Source organism: Hemicordylus capensis, chromosome 1 (assembly GCF_027244095.1).
Source record: "Hemicordylus capensis ecotype Gifberg chromosome 1, rHemCap1.1.pri, whole genome shotgun sequence".
Classification (NCBI taxonomy): domain Eukaryota; kingdom Metazoa; phylum Chordata; class Lepidosauria; order Squamata; family Cordylidae; genus Hemicordylus; species Hemicordylus capensis.
In genome coordinates this window covers 263,486,724-263,511,025 of record NC_069657.1, presented here as the reverse complement: position 1 = coordinate 263,511,025, position 24,302 = coordinate 263,486,724, and the positions used below count along the sequence as shown (strand labels likewise).

The 24,302-nt window shown below is 42.5% G+C and overlaps 1 protein-coding gene across 1 annotated transcript in view; it reads right to left on the bottom strand.

Moving 5' to 3' along the window:
* FERMT1 (FERM domain containing kindlin 1) overlaps window positions 1–19,444 on the bottom strand; it is a 52,598-nt gene extending 33,154 nt beyond the window's left edge. The window contains exons 1-6 of the mRNA XM_053284802.1: window positions 19,358–19,444; window positions 17,786–17,982; window positions 14,714–14,947; window positions 10,905–11,045; window positions 7,861–8,074; window positions 6,294–6,396 (exon numbers count right to left, since the gene is read on the bottom strand). Coding sequence (XP_053140777.1) covers window positions 6,294–6,396; window positions 7,861–8,074; window positions 10,905–11,045; window positions 14,714–14,947; window positions 17,786–17,933 — 840 coding nt within the window. The 5' untranslated portion in view covers window positions 17,934–17,982; window positions 19,358–19,444. The remainder of the gene's footprint in view (window positions 1–6,293; window positions 6,397–7,860; window positions 8,075–10,904; window positions 11,046–14,713; window positions 14,948–17,785; window positions 17,983–19,357) is intronic.
* Between the last annotated feature and the right edge of the window lie 4,858 nt (window positions 19,445–24,302).

Genomic DNA, 24,302 nt, shown 5'->3' with positions numbered 1-24,302 from the left:
GTAATTTCTCGAAAATGGTATAGTAATATATTAAGAAAGGTTAGAAATGATCAAAACAGGGAAAACAGTATCAGTCAGAGAGTTAGGACTGGATGAGTTTTTATCCCATTCTACTTTATAGAAATATTGGCTTCAGTTGCTTGATAATTCTCAGCACAATATATAGTATTAGAATATACTAGCTGGGCTGGCGCAGAGCATCTGTGCCTCTGGCGATCTGCCTGGCCCACTCCCTCCGCCCTGGCCGTGGTTTCTGGCCAGCTTTCAAGCCAGTCCATCCCCTCCTCCTGCCCACTGCCTGCTCCCAGGCCGGCCCGCTGCCGCCTCCTCATCCCTGCTGCCAGGCCGGGGTGGTCCACTGCCGCCTCCTCATCCTGGCAGCTGAGCCGAAAAGCCACCCGTCCCCGTCGCTAGTCCAGCAGCTGCTTGCGAACTCTCGCGAGAGCTGCCACACATGGGATTAGCGACGGGTACACCTAGGAGAAATAAATATATAGATATTTGTATATGCAGTTAACACAGTATATACAAATTAGGTTATAGTAAACATGTACAGTATTTCTTTTAAACTTATGTGGAGTTCCACTTTGTAAAACTCCTGTGCTTAAAGCCACATCATACTACCATATATTGCAATGTTACATTGCAGCAAGGAGACAGAAAGCTAAAAGACATAGCTATAACTTCAAAATAAAATAAAATAAAAATTAAATTAAAAAGGTAATTAAGATCACAGAAAACCTAGTAGTCAAAGTGGATTGCTTTGGTTGGAAACAACCAATTGGATTGTTTGGGTTTTTTCCTCTGACAAAGACTCAGAATGGTGGTAATGAAGTGATCTCAACAGTTCTTAAGGTAAAAAATGAATTTAAAATTAATTAAAAAAAAATTAATAAGAAAATAGGACTGGCTCAGTATCATAGCCACTCTTGCTCCCCTAATGCAGAAAGGTGTTATAACTTGTACATTTCTGTTTACTTTCTCAACACCTTGAAAATCACATGTGGTTCCCGAGCCACAGTTTGGCCACTTATGTGAATAGACGCTATGATTACGGCTTGGAAATATTCCACATGGTGTCTCTAACTACACAGAGAGTTAGTACTCTGTATCTCCAACTGTCTGGTGAGCTAAATAGTCTCACATTCCCAGAAGTGTATCATTAATGTCTAGGTCACCACATAGCTGGGCATGGCTGAACATGCAACCTGCTCTCCATGGGCTTAGAACAGCCACAGTAAATGCGCTCAAGTGTCCACCAGAGCATCAGTGGTCACCTCTGTTCTCCCTTAGAACACTTTCACTGGGATTCTGGGAAATAGGATTTGAAACAGCTCAGCAGTGTGGAGAGAAGCTCACTTCAAAGTAACTGTGGAATTTAACAAAATACTATTTTCTCCTTTAGCTAAACTGATATCTTTATAAATATATTGGCAGCAGAAACTGTGAATACTTCACTGCAGAATTCTAACAGGCTGGTTTGGAAACCTGGTCAAGGTAGGGCACCAGTTATAGGAGAACAGTTTTGCTACATGGTTGCATAAATATCATTGCTCCGATTGTGGTTTCAAGATAACAGTTCCCTATCTTCCTGGCAGCAAAACACACAACATTTTTCAAGTTCCACTACTTTTTTTTAATTTGTAGACAGCTATATTCAGTACTAATCCTAATACAATTGTGGGAAACACAACCCTGACACCTTGGGCTACCACAAAATTGCCCAGTCAATTTTAATCTGGATTAATATTTTGCCAGTGTGAAGAAATGAGGTCTTTACTTCTTTTCTGTCTTTTTCAGTGTTTTGTATGTAATGGCTTACTCCCTATGTTCCATGTGTGAAGTTCATAGCTCCTGTTCTATAGTTTGGGTTTGGGAGGAGAAAGAGTTTTGCTGGTTAATTTTTGGAGGGAAGAGAGGATTTGATTTGATCTGGTACGTTTTTTAAAATGTAGGGATCTTGAGTTTATTTTGATGGGTTTTTTGAGAAAAACTGGAGCGAAAAGAGAATAAAAGAAGGCTTGCCTGCAGCAGAAAGTTAGTTAAAGCTGGATTAAGAATTGAGTAGAAGAAAGATCCATTCCAGAGAGACATCTCAGAGATAAGAGCACAGTTGGAAAAGTGAAGAGACAAGCAGGCTGGAGAAGAAAGTTGAGCTTGAAAGCACTGAGCTGGAATCACTGTAGCACAGGAAAGGCAGAAACTACTAGGGTGTAGTAGTGAAGGAGCAGGGCCTACTGCGGGGGAAAGAGGAAAGCTTTGGCAGAAGCTCTCCTTTGCAATCCTTTGAGACTGCTGTTGGGCCTAGTTTGCATAGATTTTGGACTTGGTTATTCAATGCTTTTCTTGTACTTTTGCTCAACTAAACTTTTTTCTATTTTTACTTTCTATTACTGCAGTTTTGGAACTAAGAAAATTTTGAACCAAGTAAACTTTTTCTTGTTTCCCCCCAATTGTTTTCGTGCCTCTGCCTATTATATTTCCCACCTCACGTCTACTTGCCTAAATTGCCTTGCCACCCTAACTTTTTATAAAGTGGAAGGACAGAGGCTCCAGTGACTGGGGTAGTAGAACCAGTCGACACAATTCTACCCGGGGGCAGTGAGTTGTTTATGTGCAGGGCCTGCTGAGGTGGTGCCCTCCACAGCCAGAAAGGGAAAGTAAGAGTCTGTCAAGCTTCTGATACACTCTTCAAACCAGTTCAGACGTAATGTGGAACGGCAGGTCCTGTGGACCCAACGGACCAACGGTTCCATGCCCCTCCTCCCCCATCTGTGTTCAGATGACCGGGAGAGCTACCTTTCTGCAGCCAGCGAGACTGCAGAGGGGCAGGGTTGCTGGCTGTGTGGGCTTCCTTCTTGACAGGAGGACAGCCCACACAGCCAATTGGGCCAGAGTGATGGAGGAGCTCCGGACCCAAACTGCAGTGCCAGCGTTTGGATTGAATGATGGCACTGCAAAACCGGAGTTAAGGGCAGTGAAACTCCACTCTGACTGAAGGTTCAGAGTGGAGTTTGGCGAGGGAAACCACACGTCCCTTTTTGCCCTTCACTCCAGTTTGCCAAATTCAGACGTGCAGCTTTGGAAACCAGAGGTGAAGGGACTTCTGGTTTGCTATTTCGTCCGAATTCGCCCTTCAACTTCTGCCTCCCCCAAACTGGGGAGCAAACAGAGATCCAGCTACCCCAGACAGGATTTTTCAATATCTTATCTGAGTCACAGATTAAGCTGAAACTCCTTTTCCCACTGAGCTGTTTGTTTGTTATTTATTACATACATTCATATTCTGCCTTTCCTTTAGTAAAATAACCAAGACAGCAAAAACACAGAAAACCATGACAAGTATTTTTAAATAGATTATAAACAGTATAGAATAAACACTCATGAAGTTCATAGACAGCAGCATGTAAAAACACAGTCTAAACAGCACCAAAGGAAGACCACAAGCCTATTCAGACAGTACATCCTATGCACATTTAGATGTCTACTACACACGTGAATGTTTTTGTGTGAATGACTGTACATGTGTTCATTTTTAAAAAGTGAACCTGAGTACAAGCCCCCTCAAATGCAGGGTACAGACAGGAAGTGCATTGCTGTACATACTTTGAATATACCATGTGTATAACTCTATGTGCATACAGATCTGAACATGCGTGCACTATACACAGATTGAATGCACACTGAACATAACGTATGAATAGGGTGATAGTGGTAGTTAAACCGTTTTTATATTAAAAGCCTAGTGGGACAAGAAGGTCTTTATATGATGGCAAAAAGCCACCAGAGAGAGGGTGTGGCTTGCCTTTCCAGGAGGGAATTCCACAGCCTGGGTGTGGTCAAAGAGAAGGCCCTCCCTGACATTCCAAACAAATGCATATCAGATGCTGGCAGAATGGGGAGGAGAGTCTCTCCAGCAGATCTTATGCTCAGGCAGGCTCATATGGAAGGCCCTGCTTGCAATTAGTGGCATACATGTTTATAACAAGCAAGATAAGATTTGTCTTCAAACTACAAAGGAGTTTGGAGAGGAGAGTTAGTCTTGTGATAGCAAGCATGACTTGTCCCCTTAGTTAAGCAGGGTGTGCCTGGGTGCATATGAATGGGAGACTAGAAGTGTGCGCACTGTAAGACATTCCCCTCAGGGGATGAAGTTGCTCTGGGAAGAGCAGAAGGTTCCAAGTTCCTTCCCTGGCTTCTCCAAGATAGGGCTGAGAGAGATTCTTGCCTGCAAGAAGAAGCTTGGAGAAGCTGCTGCCAGTCTGTGAAGACAATACTGAGCTAGATAGACCAATGGTCTGACTCAGTATATGGCAGCTTCCTATGTTCCTACATAAAGGTATTCATCTCTCAGTTCACAATAGAAAATGGGTACATGTGAAAATGGGGGGAGGTGGAAATTGATGACACAGCTTTGTCTGCTTAACAAAAAATCTGACAGAAATATGATGAAAGGGAGGGTGTAAACTAAATTACTGCTTACCTTTTAATAACACACACACACACACACACACACACACACACACACACACACACACACAGACTTCTTTCAGTACTTCCTAACCATTGACCCCCGGCTGTAACTTGTCTAAATGCAATGCTTCCCTTATGTAGCAGATTATGCTGAATCATCCCTGGTGAGATGCCTGGCTGGGCTTCTCATAAAACTAATCTATATTTCTGGTAGAATTAAATGTTGCTGCCACAATCCCTCTTATCAACAGAGCTTGAACCTCCCTGGGCTTGGGGTGGAATCTCAGGAAAAACCCTCTTAATTTTGCTATTGGATAAGTACAAAAACCTTCCATGTGTAGGCCTACACGCAATGATAAAACTGATAGCTGCTGAGCGCTTGAGGATGCTTTTGCACCAGAGAAATCCCCTTTCCACCCTCCCTTTTTCTTGAGTTAAAAACCAACTCTGAGATGCTTGTAAAAATAAAAGAACAAAAACCAGTTTTATTCAGTTATTACAGACTGCTTCTGTCTGAGGCTTTTAGGTTTTGAATACACTCAAAAATACTTAGTAGGTTACAAAAATAGGTTGTCTTAGGCTTCAGTTTCAGTTTGCATTTAGTCACGCTTAAAAGTTTTAGAGTCTGAACAGTTTACACTCAAAAGAAAGATAAGGGAAGCATTGTATTTAGACAAGTTACAGCCAGGGGTCAATGGTAAGGAAGAACTGAAAGAAATCTTAAAGTATATAGGCTATTAAAGGGTAAGCAGTAATTTAGTCCATCTTAAGTGGCACGGCAGGGAAATGCTTGACTAACAAGCAGAAGGCTGCCAGTTTGAATCCCCGCTGCTACTATATTGAGCAGCAGCAATATAGGAAGATGCTGAAAGGCATCATCTCATACTGCGAGGGAGGAGGCAATGGTAAACCCCTCCTGTATTCTACCAAAGAAAACCACAGGCCTCTGTAGGCGCCAGGAGTCGAAATCGACTTGACAGCACACTTTACCTTTACCTTTAGTAATTTAGTTTACACCCTCCCTTTCATCATTTTTCTGTCAGAGTTAGTGTTAAGCAAGCAAAGCTGTGTCATCAATTTCCACCTTCCTCTTCTCTCCCCCACTCCCTTTCCACAAACTAATCAGGTGCCTGACTGGACTTAGACAGAGTAACTGGTATATAAGAGTGTGGATTTTAAACAGTGAGACATAGAACACTGAAGTTGACGTCTGTAGTCGAAACGTCTGTTCTTTATTTGTAGTTTTTAATTCTCTTTTAACCTACACAATAAAAAGGTCTGGAGAGAAGTATTATTGGGATAGCTAAATCCAATATTAATTTGGCTAATGAAACAGCACATGAGTGCGATTATTGTTAGATTACTAAAAATAAAACAATTGGAAGAGCAATAAAGCCCCATCTACAGAGTAATGGTAAAAGAAGGTATGGCTGGACTGTGACCACCCAAAATAAAAAGTTATTAACAACTAAGAGAAGGGAGACCAAAAAGAAAAAAAAAAGATTATTGTTAGAGGAAAATCATTTTTTTTAAAATGTTCAGAATACAAAATGTTTCTTTAAACAGAGGTGTTTGTATTCTGTCTTCAACTATGTGACATCTTTTCTTTTGTAAGTGGATTATTTTGTTTTACTTAACATATGTTAAAAAACACATCCACTACCACTACATGTAGTAGTAAACAAAGGTCACAAAAAGCACTCAGGTAACTATGAGACAGCCCAAGATTTAGGAATTGATTCCAAGACCTCAACTTTGCTTTTTATCTGCATGAAAGATCATGACAAAAAATTGAGGGAAATCATTAGAGGGCTTCTTACTTTTGCATTCAAATCAAAGAAAGTATAGTATTTAAAGCGCAACAGAAGTTGATCATCCTCCTGGATACCTTGTTCCATAAGTGAGCGAGAAGAATCTAGCCACCTGAAAGAAGGAGAAAACATATTGTGTTCATCTTAATTTGCAAAGTATCAGGAAGTAAAAATGAACAAGTCCAACTTATAAACCATGCAAGCAACATTTGTATAAAGCAAGTACTTTTTAATGCCCATTTTTAAAAAAAGTAATTTTCTTAGATAAGAAGTACTCCCATAATGCTTGGCATGGAGAGTACGGGGGGGGGGGGGGGACAAACAACAAGAACAGCTGTCATTTTCCTAGAGAGCAGAGCCTTGTAGTGCTTAATATATTGTTAGTAATGGCAATTCTGAACTTAGAGGTGGTGTTTTTTTTGCACATGCAAATATTTAAGCAAAAGTGCCTGTGTTTAAATCCCACAAATAATTTTAATATGCACAGGATATTTGGAGTGTTTTTAAGCCTTGAAGTAGGGATGTGCCCGAACCAATAACACCCCCTGTGTGGTGCCAGCACGCACATGGTGTCCAGGGGGGGTTAGTGGAAAGTGTGATGCCCCAGCAGGAAGTTGAATGGGGTGGCAGAGAGCAGGTAAGGACCTGCTCTCCTTTCCCTTAAAGTTCATCTCCAAATTTCCCAAAATGTGCTCGAACCGTGCTTCGGGCACATTCCTACATTGCAGTGGTGATGGGGAAAGAGGCACATGATGGAAGAGAGCAAAAATGTGGATAGCACATACAAAGTCCTGAAAGAAGAACAATCTTTGCTGCATGTAAGGGACTTTATTTAACAACTTCAGGTACTTTATCATGCCAAAGATACAAAAGCAGCTTACAGAGACACTATAGTCACTACTGATGAAAATAGTCACCACTGATGAAATGTGGGATATATGGAGGAGCATGAACACTGATGCTGTGGGAAAGGATAGCTGTGGTAAGAGCACACAATCACATGCACCAGCTGCACTTTGCTGGTGTTCCTGTCCTTTCCAGAATACCTGCATTATGCCACTTTTCCTTCTCCTTTCAAGTCCCTCTTTAAAACCCACTTTTCTGTGAAACCCTTCACATCTTAGCCCTCCTCTCGAACCAAAACAAAGGCCAAGTAGATGCCAATACATTTGTTCTCATTCTCTCTCCCTGCCTCCACCACTGAAATATAGACTGTATGTTCCTATCTTTCTTTGTTTACGTTCCACAGTAAAGGGCAGTATAAACACTGTTTTAAAAAACACACACACACACACACACCACAAATACAGCAGTTTATCCAAAGTACAAAAATAATCCCAGTATACCAGTATCTGGAACAGAAAACATTTATGTTTAAAGTACCAATCTTTGAAGTCTTAAAATATTGACTAATTGCTGGTGCTCAGACACTCCAACAGAAGTTTTTCTGAAACCTGATGCAGAAAAAAAGCTTGTGCAGGCATATGCGTGCACACACACAGAAACACACACACACACACACACACACACACTTCTAGCTTTTCAAGACTCAGATGTTCAGTGGAAGCATCCTTACCCTGAGCTCAGTTTTGCTTTGTCGACTAAAGTTCGAGATTGGTACATTTCAGTAAGTGATTCTGGTGTGCAGTTGAGGTGGCTGAAGGCGAGGTTGTTCCAGTTCTGTTTGGCCAGAGGGCTGTCACCAAACCAGGCAATTGTGGAAGAAACAGGTGTACCACTGACAGGATCATAAATGGGAGTCATGGTTTTACTATATAAACCGGGACTTGCTGAAACATTAGGAAGTAAACAAATCAGTCTAAATCAGCACCCAACATCAAAACAATCAGAAGTTATTTTAGCACTATATCTATTCATACAGGTTTGATAAAGCTATAATACAATCAAGTTCAATTTATTCCCAGGACTTAGTTTCCAAACATATGCTGGAATACAAGCTTGAACAGGATATCATTACATAGGAACATAGGAAGCTGACTTACACCGAGTCAGACCATTGATCCATCTAGCTCAGTATTGTCTACACAGACTGGCAGCGGCTTCTCCCAGGCTGCAGGCAGGCGTCTCTCTCAGGCCCATCTTGGAGTTGCCAGGGAGGGAATTTGGAACCTTCTGCATGCAAGCATGCAGATGCTCTTCCCAGAGCAGCCTCACCCCTAAGGGATGATCTTACAGTGCTCACACATGTAGCCTCCCATTCAAATGCAAACCAGGGCAGACCCTACTTAGTGAAGGGGACAATTCATGCCTGCTACCACAAGACCAGCTCTCCTATCATTCTTGCCCCTGAAATCCTTTTCTTTGATACTAGATGCACAAGGACAGGCTGTGCTTATGCAAGTGGCAAAAGAAGAAAGAAACAAAGAAAGAACTTTCCTTTATTATTGCTTCACATATTCCAAAATCTGGCCTTGGTATTGAAAACAGATTTGAAACAGAGCCCTCACATAAATGAAGCCCAGGCCAGTTTAGTTGCACTAAGCTCCACAGTGATGTTCGGTACTTCAATAGCCCAAATCAACAAGCCAGCTTTGGAAATTGCAAAGGCAGTTCCACATTCCTTAGAAGTACAGTGACATAACAACTGAAGTACATGTGTATGTATCCAGGACACCATAGCCTTTCCATAAAGCTTATGCTCACTTCCACTAAATCACCGAGCAGAACAGAACAGTGAATACAACAGAGCAATGATCTTTTAGTACCAATTTCAACGCTTTGTGAGGAAATGGTCCATACAGTACTTCGTTACCGGCCACACACTCCAACCTTTTCATGGATACACTAAGCACTAGCACTAGATTAATTATTTAATAATGTATAGCCCACCTTTCACACATAAGCACTCTCAGGGCAGCTGGCAAGTTTGTAAATAAACACAACACAATGAAAGCATGATTAGTAATGACAGTAAAATACAGCAGATGGAAACCGCACCTAAACATAGTTACACCCAGCAAAAAACACACAGCATGCCTGGGAAAACAAAACAAGTCTTCATCTGGCACCAAAATGAGCCCTGCTAACCTGGCAAAGAGGCACCTTTTAAAAGTGGTGATTCTCTTTATTTAGCAGGGGGAGAGTAACTGGCCCTATCCACCCCCAGCACAGTACCTCCAGTGACTGTTGCTGGTGTCTGTCTTATGTTTCTTTTAGATTGTGGGCCCTTTGGGGACAGGGATCCATCTTATTTATTTATTATTTCTCTGTATAAATTGCCCTGAGCCATTTTTGGAAGGGTGGCATAGAAATCAAATAAATAAATAAATAACCTCAGGCGAACCTCCTGGGGACAGCATTCCAGGCATAGAGTTAGCACCACAGCCAAGAGAATGTTCTCCCGAGTCACGATCTGCCTCACCTCAGAAAGTGGGGGTACCTGGAGGAGAGCCTCCAGTGATGATTGTAGTGATTGGGCAGGCTGATGTGGAGGAAGGTGGTTCATCAGGTACTTGAGCCCTACACCATGCTGGCTTTAAAAGGTAACCACCAGCACTTTGAATTGTGCTTAGGAACAGACCAGGAGCCAACAGAGCTGTTCAATGCTAGTCAGATATGAGGGGATATGAATACTGATGAGATATAAGCATAATTGGTTCAAGTAGAAAATCACTTATCTTACCTAAGATGTAGAGAATGTCTTCTATTCATGAAGTATAAGTTAGGATCCAGCCTTCTGGATCCTACTAGATCACCAGCCAATATTGCTGATTGGCTGCTGAGACTGAGTGGGGTGGCTTTAAAAGAGGTAGTGGCCTCTTTGTAGTCCTGTCCATATAGTAAGATTGGAGCTGATTGTTTCTCAAGAATGCCCTTGTACAGATAGGTGCAAGGACATTCTTGAGAAACAATCAGAAGAGGCAACACAATGCTAAGCATTTTTATAGCTCTAAACTATAACAGGAATGGTTCTACCAAAATTGAACATATTGATTGATATCAACATATAATTTATCATTTATATGATTATATCTATTGTGGCATCTATTGTTGGTATATACTATTGTATTATGTATATTTAATTGATTCATATTGTATATATTTCACAATATAGCAATTTCTATCTTATTGTGGTATTTCTCAATCTATTTGTATTTTATGAGGGATCCTTTTTTGGCTTTTGTGACTTGTTTAGATCCCAGTATGCTATACATATTTTGCTTGTCCTCTTTGCAGTTACTGGAAAACACTGAGATGAAGAAGAAGAAAAATGTTCAGTGAACAAGGGATTCCTTAGGAGTTCCCTAATTATATAGATATATATGCTCTGCTTTTAAAAAGGTTCTCTTAAAATGCTACAAAATGGTAAAGAACTGTTTCATCCCCTTTGACCACAGAGAAGTTAACAGAAGCCATTGAGACAACCTGACCCAAAATGAAATTAAGTGCAAGCACACATACAGTAACTGAACAATATCCCCGCCCCCCGTGTAGCTTTGCTTTCATTTTTCTCTCCTCCCTCTGTTGCTTCTAATGTGCCAAATGTTAGACTGTAAATTCCTTAGGGCAGGGATCTGTTGTTTTATTACACTGCAAAGCACTGTGTGTACATCGATATCATAAATAAATACAAAGTATAATATCTTATGGACTGTTTACCTGGCAGTCCCAAACTCACTGGAGAGCTGTGCAAATTTAAAATATCTTCTATGACTGGCTCTTTGTTCTTTTCTTTTCTCTTTTTCTTTTTTGTGTCCTCAGGTTGTTTCAACAGAGAAAGTTCTTCTGGTCTCCTAATTCCTGCAACAGCATTTTAGAAGATGAAACTACAACATCTTGAAAGAGAACAGATTGCGGGGCGGGGGGCAGTTGGGTTGTCTCATCTGACACTCCTTCACTGTGGAAAAACTGGACTCCTTCTATAGCTAAGCAGTATATCTGGAAAGCCAAACACAGCCCAATCACTCATCTTGGAGGAAGAGGGTCTGGTGCTTACAAGCTTTTAGCATCCAGTGTCATATGATACACTTTCACTTATATAATATTGATGAATGTCAATAAACTCCACAAAATTACCCTATTCAGCTCTTGACAGTTTGCATGTCAGCCCCAGGGCCATTTTAGAAGACCAGCAGGAAAGAATATGAGAAGGGGCCATTATGCTGGCCAAGTCAATTGCTTGCCTTGCCAAGTACCTAGCTTCAAAAGGGACTGAATACATCCAAGGAGATGTTAAGGAAGCAGATAAACCAAAATGGACAACAAATGGTATCTACAGCATTCACACAGAGGCTCCCCATGGCCACTGTCTCCTTCTGTGAATGGAAGGACCTCTTCTGCTCATGCAAATGTTTAGGATATAGCCCCTGATGCTCATTAAATGAAAGGGCTTGTTTATGAGTTTGAGTGATAAATACTGCAAATTGCAAATAACTGATCTTAGACTTACTTAAATGGATGGTCTTGGTGACATACACTGCAAGAATGGCACCTTCGTCCGGTTAGTTATATTTACCAAAAACCTTGTATTAAACAGCAGCTAATGAGGTGCACCAATGGGCTGGGCCCTCAGTTATCTTGCCAACACTTGTATGCCACTATGACTCCCAAATGAACCCCGCTGTACCCTGAGGGGTGGCCTTTGTTTAGGGTGAAGACAGGCACAATGTGAACATGGAGTCCAGAGGGAATTCTTCAGCATGGTGCAAGCCTGTCTTCTTCCCAGCTTCACTACTGAAATGAACTACAGAAACTAGGCAACATATTAGGGGTGTGCATGAATGGCTTAACCACGAACTGCTCCGCCGTGAACTGGGCCAGCCTTTAGAAAAGTCAGTCCAGTCCAAGACTGAACTGAATCCAGCCCAGTTTGCAGCGAACTGGTTCGGCGGTTTGAGGGGCTAAGCTTGTAAAGGGGAATATGGGCTTGCACGCATATGTGGAGGCCAGGTCAGTTCTGATACCGCAATGCTACCATGAAAGCTGCTGGGGGTGGGTGGGTGGAGCGCCGCACACTGGATTTGGACCAGGGGAGCTTCGAGGGATGGTAGCGGCAGACGCTGGACTGGTAAGCACATTACACTTACTTTTAAAGGTGCCTTCTTGCCACCCGCCGGGGCCTCCCTTTAGAAGCCTTTTCAAATCACAATTCCCTTTTGCTTGTAAAGGGGAATCCTCACCGGATTCCCCTTTAAAAGCATAGCCCTTTGAACCGCCGAACCAGTTCAGGTGGACGGACTGGCCTGGCCAGTTTGACTGAACTAGTTCCTGGACCGACTAGTTCCTGTCCAGTCCGAATTAGTGTTGGAGATAGAATTCCAGTGACATCGACCTTTTGCACTGACTATCCCAGTGACCACTAGGGGATGTTGGGAGTAGAGGTAGTTAGTGAGGGTCTCCTTACCTGTCCCTGCTTGCCTCTACTCTATGACCCCTGCTTTGACTCCTCAGGTACTTCTGAGTTGAGTCAGTCCTCTTCCTTTCCTCCTAGAGAGAAGATGGAAACATCTCTCTCTCCCCTACTTATTCATTATGTAGCTATTAGATAGGATTAGGTCTTTCCTATCCTAATGTATTTCACCAATAAACTAGTTAAGTAATTTAGACTGTACAGTGATCTCCATGCATGTTTCTTAAACTGCTGCAACAACTAGACTCTACATTCTGTAACTGGAGTGGAAACTTTCCCTAGCACTCTGTTAGAATACTTTGTACTTTCCCTAAAGGGAAGGGTAAACAAACATAAATCCCAACAATTCAGACCAAACGGCAAAAACCAGTCCATGCACATCCCTACAACATATTTACTTCAGTCAAAGCTTGGCTTCCCAAGGGAATTCAATGCATCAGAAAGTGAACTACACAACAACAACACACAGTACTAATTATGCATTCAAATACTGGTAAGTTGTAAACTAGATATGTTTGCAGACCCATGTATTTAAACATGGATCTGCCATAATCATATAGAAGGTTGGTAGCGATGGTTCTGTACACCTGACCTATTTCAATGGGTGTGTGGGTGAGGAGTGCAGAAACATCCTCTGCCCCTAGCTCATATCTCCAGAATCTTTTCTCTCAGTCAGGGTTCCAGTAGCATAAGCTTACTACTACTACTACTACTACTACTACTACTACTACTACTACTACGGTACTCGGAGAGAGACGCTGAAGGGAGGTAAGCCACAAGAGGCAAGGTTGAACTAATTTATTCACTCCATAAATATTATTTGTGGTAAAGAATACATAAGAGCCCAATTCCAGTTGAGCAATAGCAGGGTTTTTTAGCAGTTGTGACACTCAGACTATGTTTACAGCCAAGTGCTAGGAATTTAGATCAAGAATTGCACAGCTGTTAATATGGCTTTGGGTGACAAATTCCACTCCTAGGGTGTGGATGCATTAATTTACATGCCACTGACACTATGAATGATCTATACTGCCAAAATGGAATCATTCTGAAATCCATCGCCTTAGAGCAGTCTGGCTGCATTGAGACTGCAAACCTCAAGCTGCTATACCAGCATTCTTCTGCAGTCATGTCTAGATTGGCTCTGATGTTATGGTTCAAAAATTACCAGTAGTGGAGATGTGGACCAATGCAAGAGTATGAGGACAATGCCTTTGGGAACACTTTTCTTATTCTTTTGCTATATAAAGTGCTTTGAAACCTTTAAAAAAACTGTATGCAAATGTTAACAACTAAATCCCCATTTATTGTCCCCTTGTCATCTGAAGTACGGTGGGTAGAGATGCAAGCCAGCTTATACAACTATGGCACTTATGATTGATTGATTGATTTCTATACCACCCTTCCAAAAATGGCTCAGGGCAGTTCACACAGAGGAATAATGAAGAGAAAGAAAGAAAGAAAGAAAGAAAGAAAGAAAGAAAGAAAGAAAGAAAGAAAGAAAGAAAGAAAGATCCCTGTCCCCAAAGGGCTCACAATCTAAAAAGAAACGTAAGATAGACACCAGCAACAGTCACTGGAGGTACTTGTGCTGGGGGTGGATAGGGCCAGTTACTCTCCCCCTGCTAAATAAAGAGAATCACCACATTAAAAGGTGTCTCTTTGCCAAGCTAGCAGGGTTATGACCAAAGAAGCCAGCATGTCTACACTGCTTCTGGGTTCAGCAGCCAACACCTCACTTTAAAGCCTTTGGCTTGAATGAATTGACTGCTATTTTGTTGCTATTTATTTTACATTGTTCAATTTTCTTTTTTATTATGGATCTACTTTATTGTAAGCCACCTTGAGCACTTGAGCACTGTTGATGGAAAGGCAGGGAATACAAACAGGGTGCTTCCATTGGGGCTCACACACAAGCTCTTTTGAAATTAGTGGAATCACAGAAGGGACGTTTGGACACGGGTTACAACAATGTTAGCACCATAGTTTCAGGCTACCAAGTATAAATTTCAAAATCTTTTAGAAGTTAATAACAATAAACTGGGCTCTACACACTTACCGAGAGTTTTGCAGATGTCGCCGACTACCTTGAATACCACTGAAGAGAAGCTGACATTCAGTCTCACAGTTTTCATGCTTGGCAAGCGAAGGCGCAGGATTCTGTGCTGAAGGGTAAACAGCAACTTGGCATCTGCCTGTACCCCATATTTATCCAGCGTCCAATGGGTTTTGAGAAGCCAGCACTGCTTTTGCTCCCACCAAAGGGCATAGTCTGACCAGTCTTGTGATACCTCTATGGAACAACACAAAGCAAGGGTATTAAGAACTTGTTAAAAGCACAGCTACCACCAAGCCTTCGTTTGAACACACCAGTCAACTGAAAGCCTGGCCACACTTGACATTCATCAAATAAAGTAGCCACATGCAATTAGGCTCTGAGGCCTGGTCTACACATGCAGGAGAATGAGGAAGTAAACGGAAGTAGAACAGGTCAGATTGCAGGTGGACTACTTTAGATTGCAGGTGGAGATGCCATTTTTGAATGCTGACCTACTTAAACTCCATGCAAGAAGGAAACTCGTTCCTCGGAGTGTGCTGCACTCAGAATCTTTTTCTGATGGAATTATTCTTTTGATGATGATGAATATTTATATATCGCCTTTCAACAAAAAAGTTCTCAAAGCGGTTTATGTAGAATTAATCTATTACATAAATCTATTCATTAAGAAACAGTTTTTTACTTGTAGGAAATGTTTTAATGAAGGGAATCATTTAACACAGGTATCCACCCGCGCCGCTGCCCATGCAGTCCAAAGTGATAAGGCCAATCCCACCACCTCTCAACGTGATCATCTCATTCTGCTGTCTGTGTGGATCAGACCTGGCTGCCGAGAGTTCCAAAGTAGAGGAAAGGGGTCACAGGCAAAGACACTGGCCACTTCTCATCACACAATTTAATCTCTTCTTACGATATCTTTCCTTTAGTGGTAAATTATTCTTGCTCCTGCCTGCCTCAATCCCAAGGAACAATTAGCTGCTAAAGGAGAGATAAGGAGATAAACACACGGGGCCACGAATGAGTCGTGAACCCACACATCCGGCTCTCCTTCCATCATGCCACTGCCTAATTGTGTGTATGGTTCATCCAAACCACTCCTCCACACACAGTTCAGATCCTGCCTTAAAGTAGCACTTCAATTGCCTTTGGAGGGGCAGTTCAGACACTTCATCCCCCCCCATGTAATTAAGTGACAGCTTCCTGGCTCACCAGGAAGGAAAGCATGACATGTGGTGCAGTTGTGTCCCTAAGTTTGTAGGAGTGCAGCTGGTGGAACAGCATCATCCAAACAAGACCAGGGAGATTTCTAAGCATTGTAGGAGAGATTTTCTGGAATAATCTCTTCAGAACAGAAGCAGGCTGAGATAGATTTGAAGGCTGTAACTATCCAGGCTGCCAAGGACCAACAAGCCCTTTACTAATATCTACTATCATGTGTACTACATCACCTGACCAGTGATCTGAAGTCCAGTCTTTACAGAAGAAGGGGAGAGCCTTGGCAAGCTATGCTAAGCTTTGTCCCGTAGGCCTTGCATTGTTTACTCCAGAACACTCAAGAGAGCAAAGAAAAATTGATTTAGGAAGGTCAATAGGATACATTTGTAACCTTAGTTACAAATTTGATTCAGGGAAATCAAAGGAAGTTCAATACTTCCTATAAATGGGACATCTCCACACTTCTTCTGTGGCAACAGTACAGCTATAGAGACCCAGATTCAAATCTCCCCACCCAGACATGAAACTCACTTGGTGATCAGTCATTATCTCCAAACCTAACCTACCTCATAGGGCTGTTATGAGGATAAAGTGGGGAGAAAGAATGTACACCATTCAGAACTCCAGAAAAGTTGGAGGGAAATTTTTAATAAATATTTATCCCAAGTCCTGGTGACCCTAATGAGTTTTCTCTTTCTATTGTGAACTGAGAGATGAATACTTTTACATAGGAACATAGGAAGCTTCCATATACTGTGTCAGACCATTGGTCTATTTAGCTCAGTATTGTCTTCACAGACTGGCAGCAGCTTCTCCAAGGTTGCAGGCAGGAATCTCTCTCAGCCCTATCTTGGAGAAGCCAGGGAGGGAACTTGAAACTTTCTTGAAACCTTTCCTCAACCAACTCCATATCTTACCAGCATCTGATCAGATGGAAGACATTACTGTTGGTACCCTCCCAACTAGCATTGCCAACAGTCCCATATTATATGGGAAGTCCTATTTTAGAAGGAAAAATCATCCCTTTCAGGACGCTGCCCTGCTCTGTATTATTGGCAGAGCCTAGAACTCTCCCTCATCCCTCAATGCAATTGCATTGAGCCCTTTAAAGTCTGGGTGAAGTCCCTATTATTATAATGTGAAAAACCCAACACATTTCACAAAATAAGCCCCAATTGCTCTGCAAACTTGGAGATGCAATTGACTGGGTGTATTTACATCTTGTCAAATACAACTGACTCACCACTTCTGGCAAATAAAGCAGCCTTTCAGTGACAGCCACAACAAGATGGAGGGGATGTGTATAGTGTGTGTAAACCTGGGGGATTCTCTTATTTTCCACCTGACACTTGCTCCATGTCTAAGAGGGATGGTCTGTTTGAACAAGAAGCTTTGTGAAATCATGGGCTTGTGCTGTTTTGTTATTGTTTTTTACAAATGCATTGCTACTCAGGCTTCTGATTACCCTTGGGATGACCCCATGCCCAAGACCCCACCCCCAACTTGTATCCCTTATTCAGGCAATGGAATGTTGGCAACCCTACTCCAACCCTAATGTTTACCATTTCCTTCCTACCTACTTTACAGTAACGAACTGCAGGCTTTGCTGTCCACATCTGTCTTCCTAAGCAGCCATCTTTAATTGGGAGTTTGGTTCCTGATCTAAGCTTCAGAGGACATTAGGCCCTGTCCAGCTGCCCACATACTACTGTGTTCACCCAATTTGGTCTGCATATAGAAAATATACACTGCCCTTTCAAATGTAGATTAGATTATCGGAACTGAATTAATTTGGTTTTTTAAAATTAGATTAACTGCTTTGCCTTGGTATATACGACTTAAAATTACTGTACTTACTGATTTGTTCTACAAGCTTGAGCATCACTCCACCAATATGGAGATCTCCCGATACTTGAAGTATGATCTCATTTTGTTTTCCTTCATATTGACTATCAATAGTGACAGTGAGTTCCCAGGAATTGGAACCATATTCATTTGAAATCATAGCACTACTGACGATTCCACAGTCTCACAAGGGGAAAAAGATTCAGCACCTGGTCAAAAGCAACACAATGCATGTTTCATAGATCAAACACACTGTTCACCCTGGCTGGTTTAAACTGTAGATGACAGAAACCAGATCCCCACATTTACCTTTGATGAGGTGAATTGAAGTCACTGCAATTTGATTTTGCCTCTCGGATTTCACATGGGACACATTCATAAGAAATATTTCCCAGCCTGGTGACAGCTGCTATCTACCATTTCAGGATTTGTAAGCCTTCTCCTTTAAGAGGTGGAAGTCCAGTTTGTTACCATACTAAGGAGTTTTCATAAGAAATACTGTATTCTCCAATGAGAAGTTATCAGTTCTTCAGCAATGCATTTTAAGAGGACAAATTATGTGATGTCCAAGATAACTTCTTTCTACTGGTTAGGCTTCAGCTGTAATTCTAGTTCCTACTCTGGATCCCACATCTGTTTTAGGGAGCAGAGAAGAAACATCTCTATTCGGGACCTCATTTTTTGAAACACAAATGAACTAGTAACCCTATAATAAGGTGCAGTTCAGAAAAATGGAACACACCTTACATGATTTTAAGACAGCAACATATGCCTTGGAGCAAAGGGGACTGAATAGTTTTCAATGGAGGTGTCTTTATTTATTGGGGTAGTGAGAGGAAGTTCTGTGGATAGACACTCAAAATCCGTGGAGTTTTCTCTTTCCCTGTCTCCCTCCCAGTAAGTAGACACTGCTAATTCAGTTTCCTGCAGTTCCTTAAAAATTATTGAACTCTGTCGATACAAAAAACTGGAAAGCCTCTACCCAGTAAAAGGAAATCCTAGCCCAGTAAAACAAAACAACAAAACACTTCGTTTATTCCCAAAGTCCCTTGTTTCTGGAGCTCTTACTGAGTAGTTCTCACTTCCTTTAAAACAGTGATTGGATCTGCAAGACTCAAACCCCAGTCTTTTATTTGTTTACAGTGTTCTAAAGGTATGCTAATAGCATAAATTATTTACGTCAGACACGACGTTTGCTCTGGCTGGAGGTCAGAAACGGTGCCTGCCCATTCCTGCCGAGGAAGGATTTGTACTTTCAAGGCTTACGTGTCCTGACAAAAACACAACGCCGAGAAATACATGCATCCATAAATAAAAGAGCAGAGTCTTGCGACACATTAGAGGCGAAGATTTAACGTGGATCTTTGCTCTCCCCAGGAGCTAAAAGATTCCCGCTGGAATAAACGAATCCCATTAAGTCTCTCTCTTCCCACCCACATCTTGCAAATGGAGCTTCCTTTGCAAAAGAAATAATAGCTAAGCACCTCCCTATCCGCCGATTGAGAGCATCTGTACCTGATCAATCTTTTCTCATCGTGCCAAAAATAAATACAAAAAAGTCCACCATCCGCCCACCACTCTCACCTGCTCCTCTTGAGGGCTGCCTCTCCCGGCCAAGAGTCGTCGCTTTCTTCAGGTCCCAGCAACACTTTGTGAGGAGGCGCCTTTCCCTCACCCAGTCCGCCCTTCCGCTCCACCCTCTCCAATGTGGCTCGGCCCCTGGAGCTGTCTGCCTCTCTTGCTGTCATACAGGCCCCCGCAGGCAGGCATTCTGCAGAACACAGCCCTGACTGCGGCCAGAGATTCCTCAGTCCCTCCCTGTCTGGCACCAGGAGGCAGGCAGGTAAGAACAAGCAAGCAAAGGCCGGCATTTTCCACAGACGCCTAAGCAGCTCACTTCTCGCTCAGCCACGGAAGAGACAATCTGCTTGCACCTTGAATGTAAACGGGGTTTCAGCCCGATCCTATCCTGTGTTTACTGAAAAGCAGTGCCAGTGACTTGAATGGGACTTGCTCCCTAAAACGTGTGTATAAGATTGCACCAACAGATTGAATACTTGAAACTGCTAATGAAGAGAGTTGGTCTTGTGGTAGCAAGCATGAGTTGTCCCCTTAAGCTAAACAGGGTCTGTCCTGGTTGCATACGAAAGGGAGACTAGAAATGTTTGCTCTGTAAGATATTCCCCTGAGGGGATGGAGCCACTCTGGGAAGAGCACCTAGGTTCCAAGTTCCCTCCCTGGCATCTCCAAGATAGGACAAGATTTTATTTTTTTTATAGGACAAGATTTTTTTAATTGAACCAACAAACTACCAAAGCATACAGTACATTGCCAAAGCACAATTATATACAAAGTGGTTGTTTGTACATCATATATCTACAAAGATTTACACACAAGGATTTGGAAACCCACAAGGTTATGAAGTATATGCAGGTAGTACTGAAACTTGGGGATGGGGGATTACAAGGCACATCAGGTAATGGGGGGGGGGGTTTACGTCCAACGTCCATTTCCATAATTTGTCCCATTGCTGTTTAGAAGAGATACTCTTGACTTTTTGCACATAACCATACAAACTTTTGCAGAAGAGATTTATTGTCTCATCTCCGTGAACCTCTTGGTCACGTCTTCCCTCCCTATTCTATGCAGGAGGATTGCATAAATGACATACAGGTATAGGGCTGAGAGAGATTCCTGCCTGCAACCTTGGAGAAGCTGCTGCCAGTCTGTGTAAATACCGAGCGAGATGGACCAATGGTCTGACTCAGTATATGGCAGCTTCCTATGTCCCATTATACAGAGTCAGACCCTTGATGTATCTAGTTCAGTATTGCCTCTACTGACTTGCGGCAGCTGTTTACAGACAGAAGTCTTCTTTCCTAGCCCTAACTGAAGATGCCAAGTATTGAACCTGGGACCTTCTGCATGGAAAACCTACCCACTAGGACCGAGCTACTGCCCCTTCTCCAAGAAGTTTTGTCTTCTGGGAGCCAAATTCTTAATTCATCAAATGCATAAAGTACATGTACATGGGTACAGAAGGGGTGTGAAGTAAAATTATTAACTGTACACCCTACTTTTCTGCCAGATAGCACTCAAGGGCCACGACAGGCAAAAGGTAGATCTGTGACATTTCTATAAGAATAAAGAGGTATATTAACAGCAGTTATAGCTGATCACACAATTTCTCTAGCATGCTATGGTAACTTCATAGCAATGTAATGAAAGAGCAATCCTGTCACACACAATGAAAAAGCAATCCATTGCCTATAATGCAGAGATGGGCAGTATCTAAAATACAAGTATTTAAAATATGTATTTTCAATACTTTTGTATTTTGTATCTAAAATACATTTGCTCAGGTATTTTGTATTTTCAAAATACATTGCGGAACCAAAATACATATAAGCTAATCATTGTTTTGCTTTCTTGATTGAGGAGCTGCCTTTTTTTGTAAGCACTTCACATGACCAGCCTACAATACAGATCAATACAGGAAATCAGTACAGGACAGTACAGGAAATTAAGCATCCATGCTTGTTCAGACTGGATTAAGAGACATCGTTTTGTTCACAACAGTCTGTAAAGTCACATTGGGGGAGGGAGCTGCTTCACAGAAGCAGATGACTCCATGTACAGTATCCCAAGTCCCCCCCCCCATTTTATCCTCACAACAATCCTTTGAGGTAGGTTAGGCTGATAGTCAGTGGCCAAGTTCACCCAGTGATCTGATTGAGTAAGGGCTTCATGACTGAGTGAGGGTTTCAACCTGGGTCTCCCAGTCCTCCTATAAGTAGGATTAATATTGAATACATCCTGTTTTGTTTTGATTTCTATTGACATACTTTACTGCCTACTTTCCTTTCACTATCCCTACAACTGGACTAAATTTTGTCCAGATCGGTTAGGCAGTTCATGAGTTAGCCCACTTGTGCCTCAAATGTTCATGCATCCACCATCTTGAATTGGGGTGGATGACATCACAAACTATGTGTTTGAGGTGTCTCTATGTGTCCTCACAACTACACCAAATCTGGTCCAAATTGGTACCCACTTGTACCTCAAGCGTCCATGTGTCTGCCGTCTTGAATCAGGATGGATGACATCATTATAACCTGCCCTTGAGCTGTCCCTATGTGTCCCTACACCTGTAGCAAATTTGGTTCAAATTGGTCAAATGTTCATGCGTCCACCATCTTGAGTTGGGTTGGATGACATCATCACAAACCACACAGTTGAGGTGTCCCTGTGTGTACTGCACCTCAAAAATTCCCTCTTGTGCTTCAAACATTCATGCTTCCACCATCTTGAATCAGGATGGATGACATAATCACAAACTATGCCATTTAGGTGTCCCTATGTGTCCCTACAGCTTTAGCAAATTTGGCTGACAGTTCACAAGTTAGTCCACTTGTGCCTCAAATGTTTACATGTCTGCCATCTTGAATCGGGGTGGATGACATCATTACAAACTATGCCACTGAGGTGTCCCTATGTATCCCTACAACTGTACCCAATTTGGTTCATATTGGTCCATGCATTGTGCAGTTGATAGTGGGGGGAGACACGTGGATGCGCGCACGCGCGCGCGCACACACACACACGGAATGCTGGGTGATCTCAAATCCATGCACATTAATATGTTGGATGAGTATCCCATTGTCCTATGACTATTTCTAAAGATATAATACAAGTCTAACATCAAGTGGTCACGTAGCACAGTTATTTTCCTTTGTTGTGATGATTCACAGCACCAGAAGGCACAACTTGATTGATTTAATCTTTGAAAAACTTGTATTGCTTAAAGGAAATGAAAACAAGTTTGGATAAGTAACGAACATCTCAAAATTGTTTCCTTTTTATAGGCATTGGGGCTATTCTCATGACCAGCCAAAATCAGGCTAGGAGAGCTTAGCCCGATTTTGGCGGGTCACGTAAACCACCAGGCTCGCAGGCGAGCCCGGTGGCTTACAAGTGGCTAGCCCGCTATTTTAGCCCTCCCCTTAGCCCGGGTTTGTGGAGCGAGTGCTCTGCAAACCCGGGCTATCCGATCGTGAGTAGCCGTGCCACAGCTCCGTGCCGCAGCTACTCATGAGTAGACCCCCAGAGGGGAGGTGAAAAGCCGCCTCCCGGCTCCGGGGGTCTCCCCAGTATGCCCTGTGCGCTTGAGCAGGGCATACTGGGGCTTCCGGGGGCTGCACGGCCCCCGAGTTCCCCAGCTCCCACCAGCTCTGTCACGGAGCTGGCAATCGTGTGGGCGGCCCATCCAGCCGCCCAGGGCTCCCTCCCTGCACACTCTCAGGAACCTTGTCTCACTGATTGTGAGACCCAGCTCATTGTATTTTGTATTTTAAGATGTATTTTAAATACTGTTCTGTATTTGGCATTTTTATTGGTTGTTTACCAAGTATTTTGTATCTAAAATACATTTGCTCAGGTATTTTATATTTTGTATCTAAAATACATTTTAGAAGTATTTTGCCTATCTCTGCTCTATTAGAACCCAAATGAATGAAATCAAACTTGCTGAAGAATTTTGTAATAAATACATAGCTGTATCATTCTACTCTGAGTACAGGGGAGGGAGAGAGGAGAGGAACAATAAGTGGAGGGGAACAGAGTGGGAGAGGAGAGGTTAAGCAGCCCTCCCCCTACTTCTTCATTCCAAACCACACCCTGCCAGCAGGGCCAGATGATGACATACTGAGCCCCAAGCTGTGTCAAGCTTAAAAGGCCCCATAGCATTACAAAATGGGTTGGAAGTCCTACCAGGGGCGTAGCTATAATTGAACGAAAGGTTCAAAGAACACGGGCCCCCAGCTCCATCCCTCCCTATTTTCTTCATTATCTCCCTCACTCTGTGGGGCCGCCAGAGCGAGGGATGAACACGGGCCCCCTCTCCCCTAGCTACGCCCCTGAGTCCTACCCAGGTGCAACACCCACCCACTGCCATGCTGCTCAGTGTGTTGGTCTGAAGAGGCAAACACTTCCTGTAGCCATAATGGTGAGTGTTGATCTACACCGGGCCCTGATCTAATAAAATTTCTGTATAACTTACAGTGATTTCTGTGCAGATTTATAAACTCAATATGGTAAATAACAGTGTAGCCATATAAGTATATTTTTGTCTTACGTGTTTTAGAGTCTCGCCTCACTTTATTTTTCAACCAATTTAAATGTCATCATTTTGGGGTATTCAGAGGCCCCTCATCATGTGAGACCCTAGCTGTAGCTTACTTTACTTGTGCCTATTTCCCGGCAGTGCTGCCAGCCATTTCTCATCCATGAGGTTCCAAGGATGTATTGCCAAGAAAGTTGCGTTTGCATCCTCTTCAGGGCTATGGATTGTTATATGATCCCTCTCAACTTTATTTATTAGATTTTTTTCCTCCATTTTTCAAATACAGCAATAAGAACCAATACAGCAAAAGCGCATGGCTTGTAAATAGTATTCAGACATATATAGTCACATGAATATAGGAAAGGGATGCGGGGGCGGTGGGGTGGGGGTGGGGAGAACATGTCAATA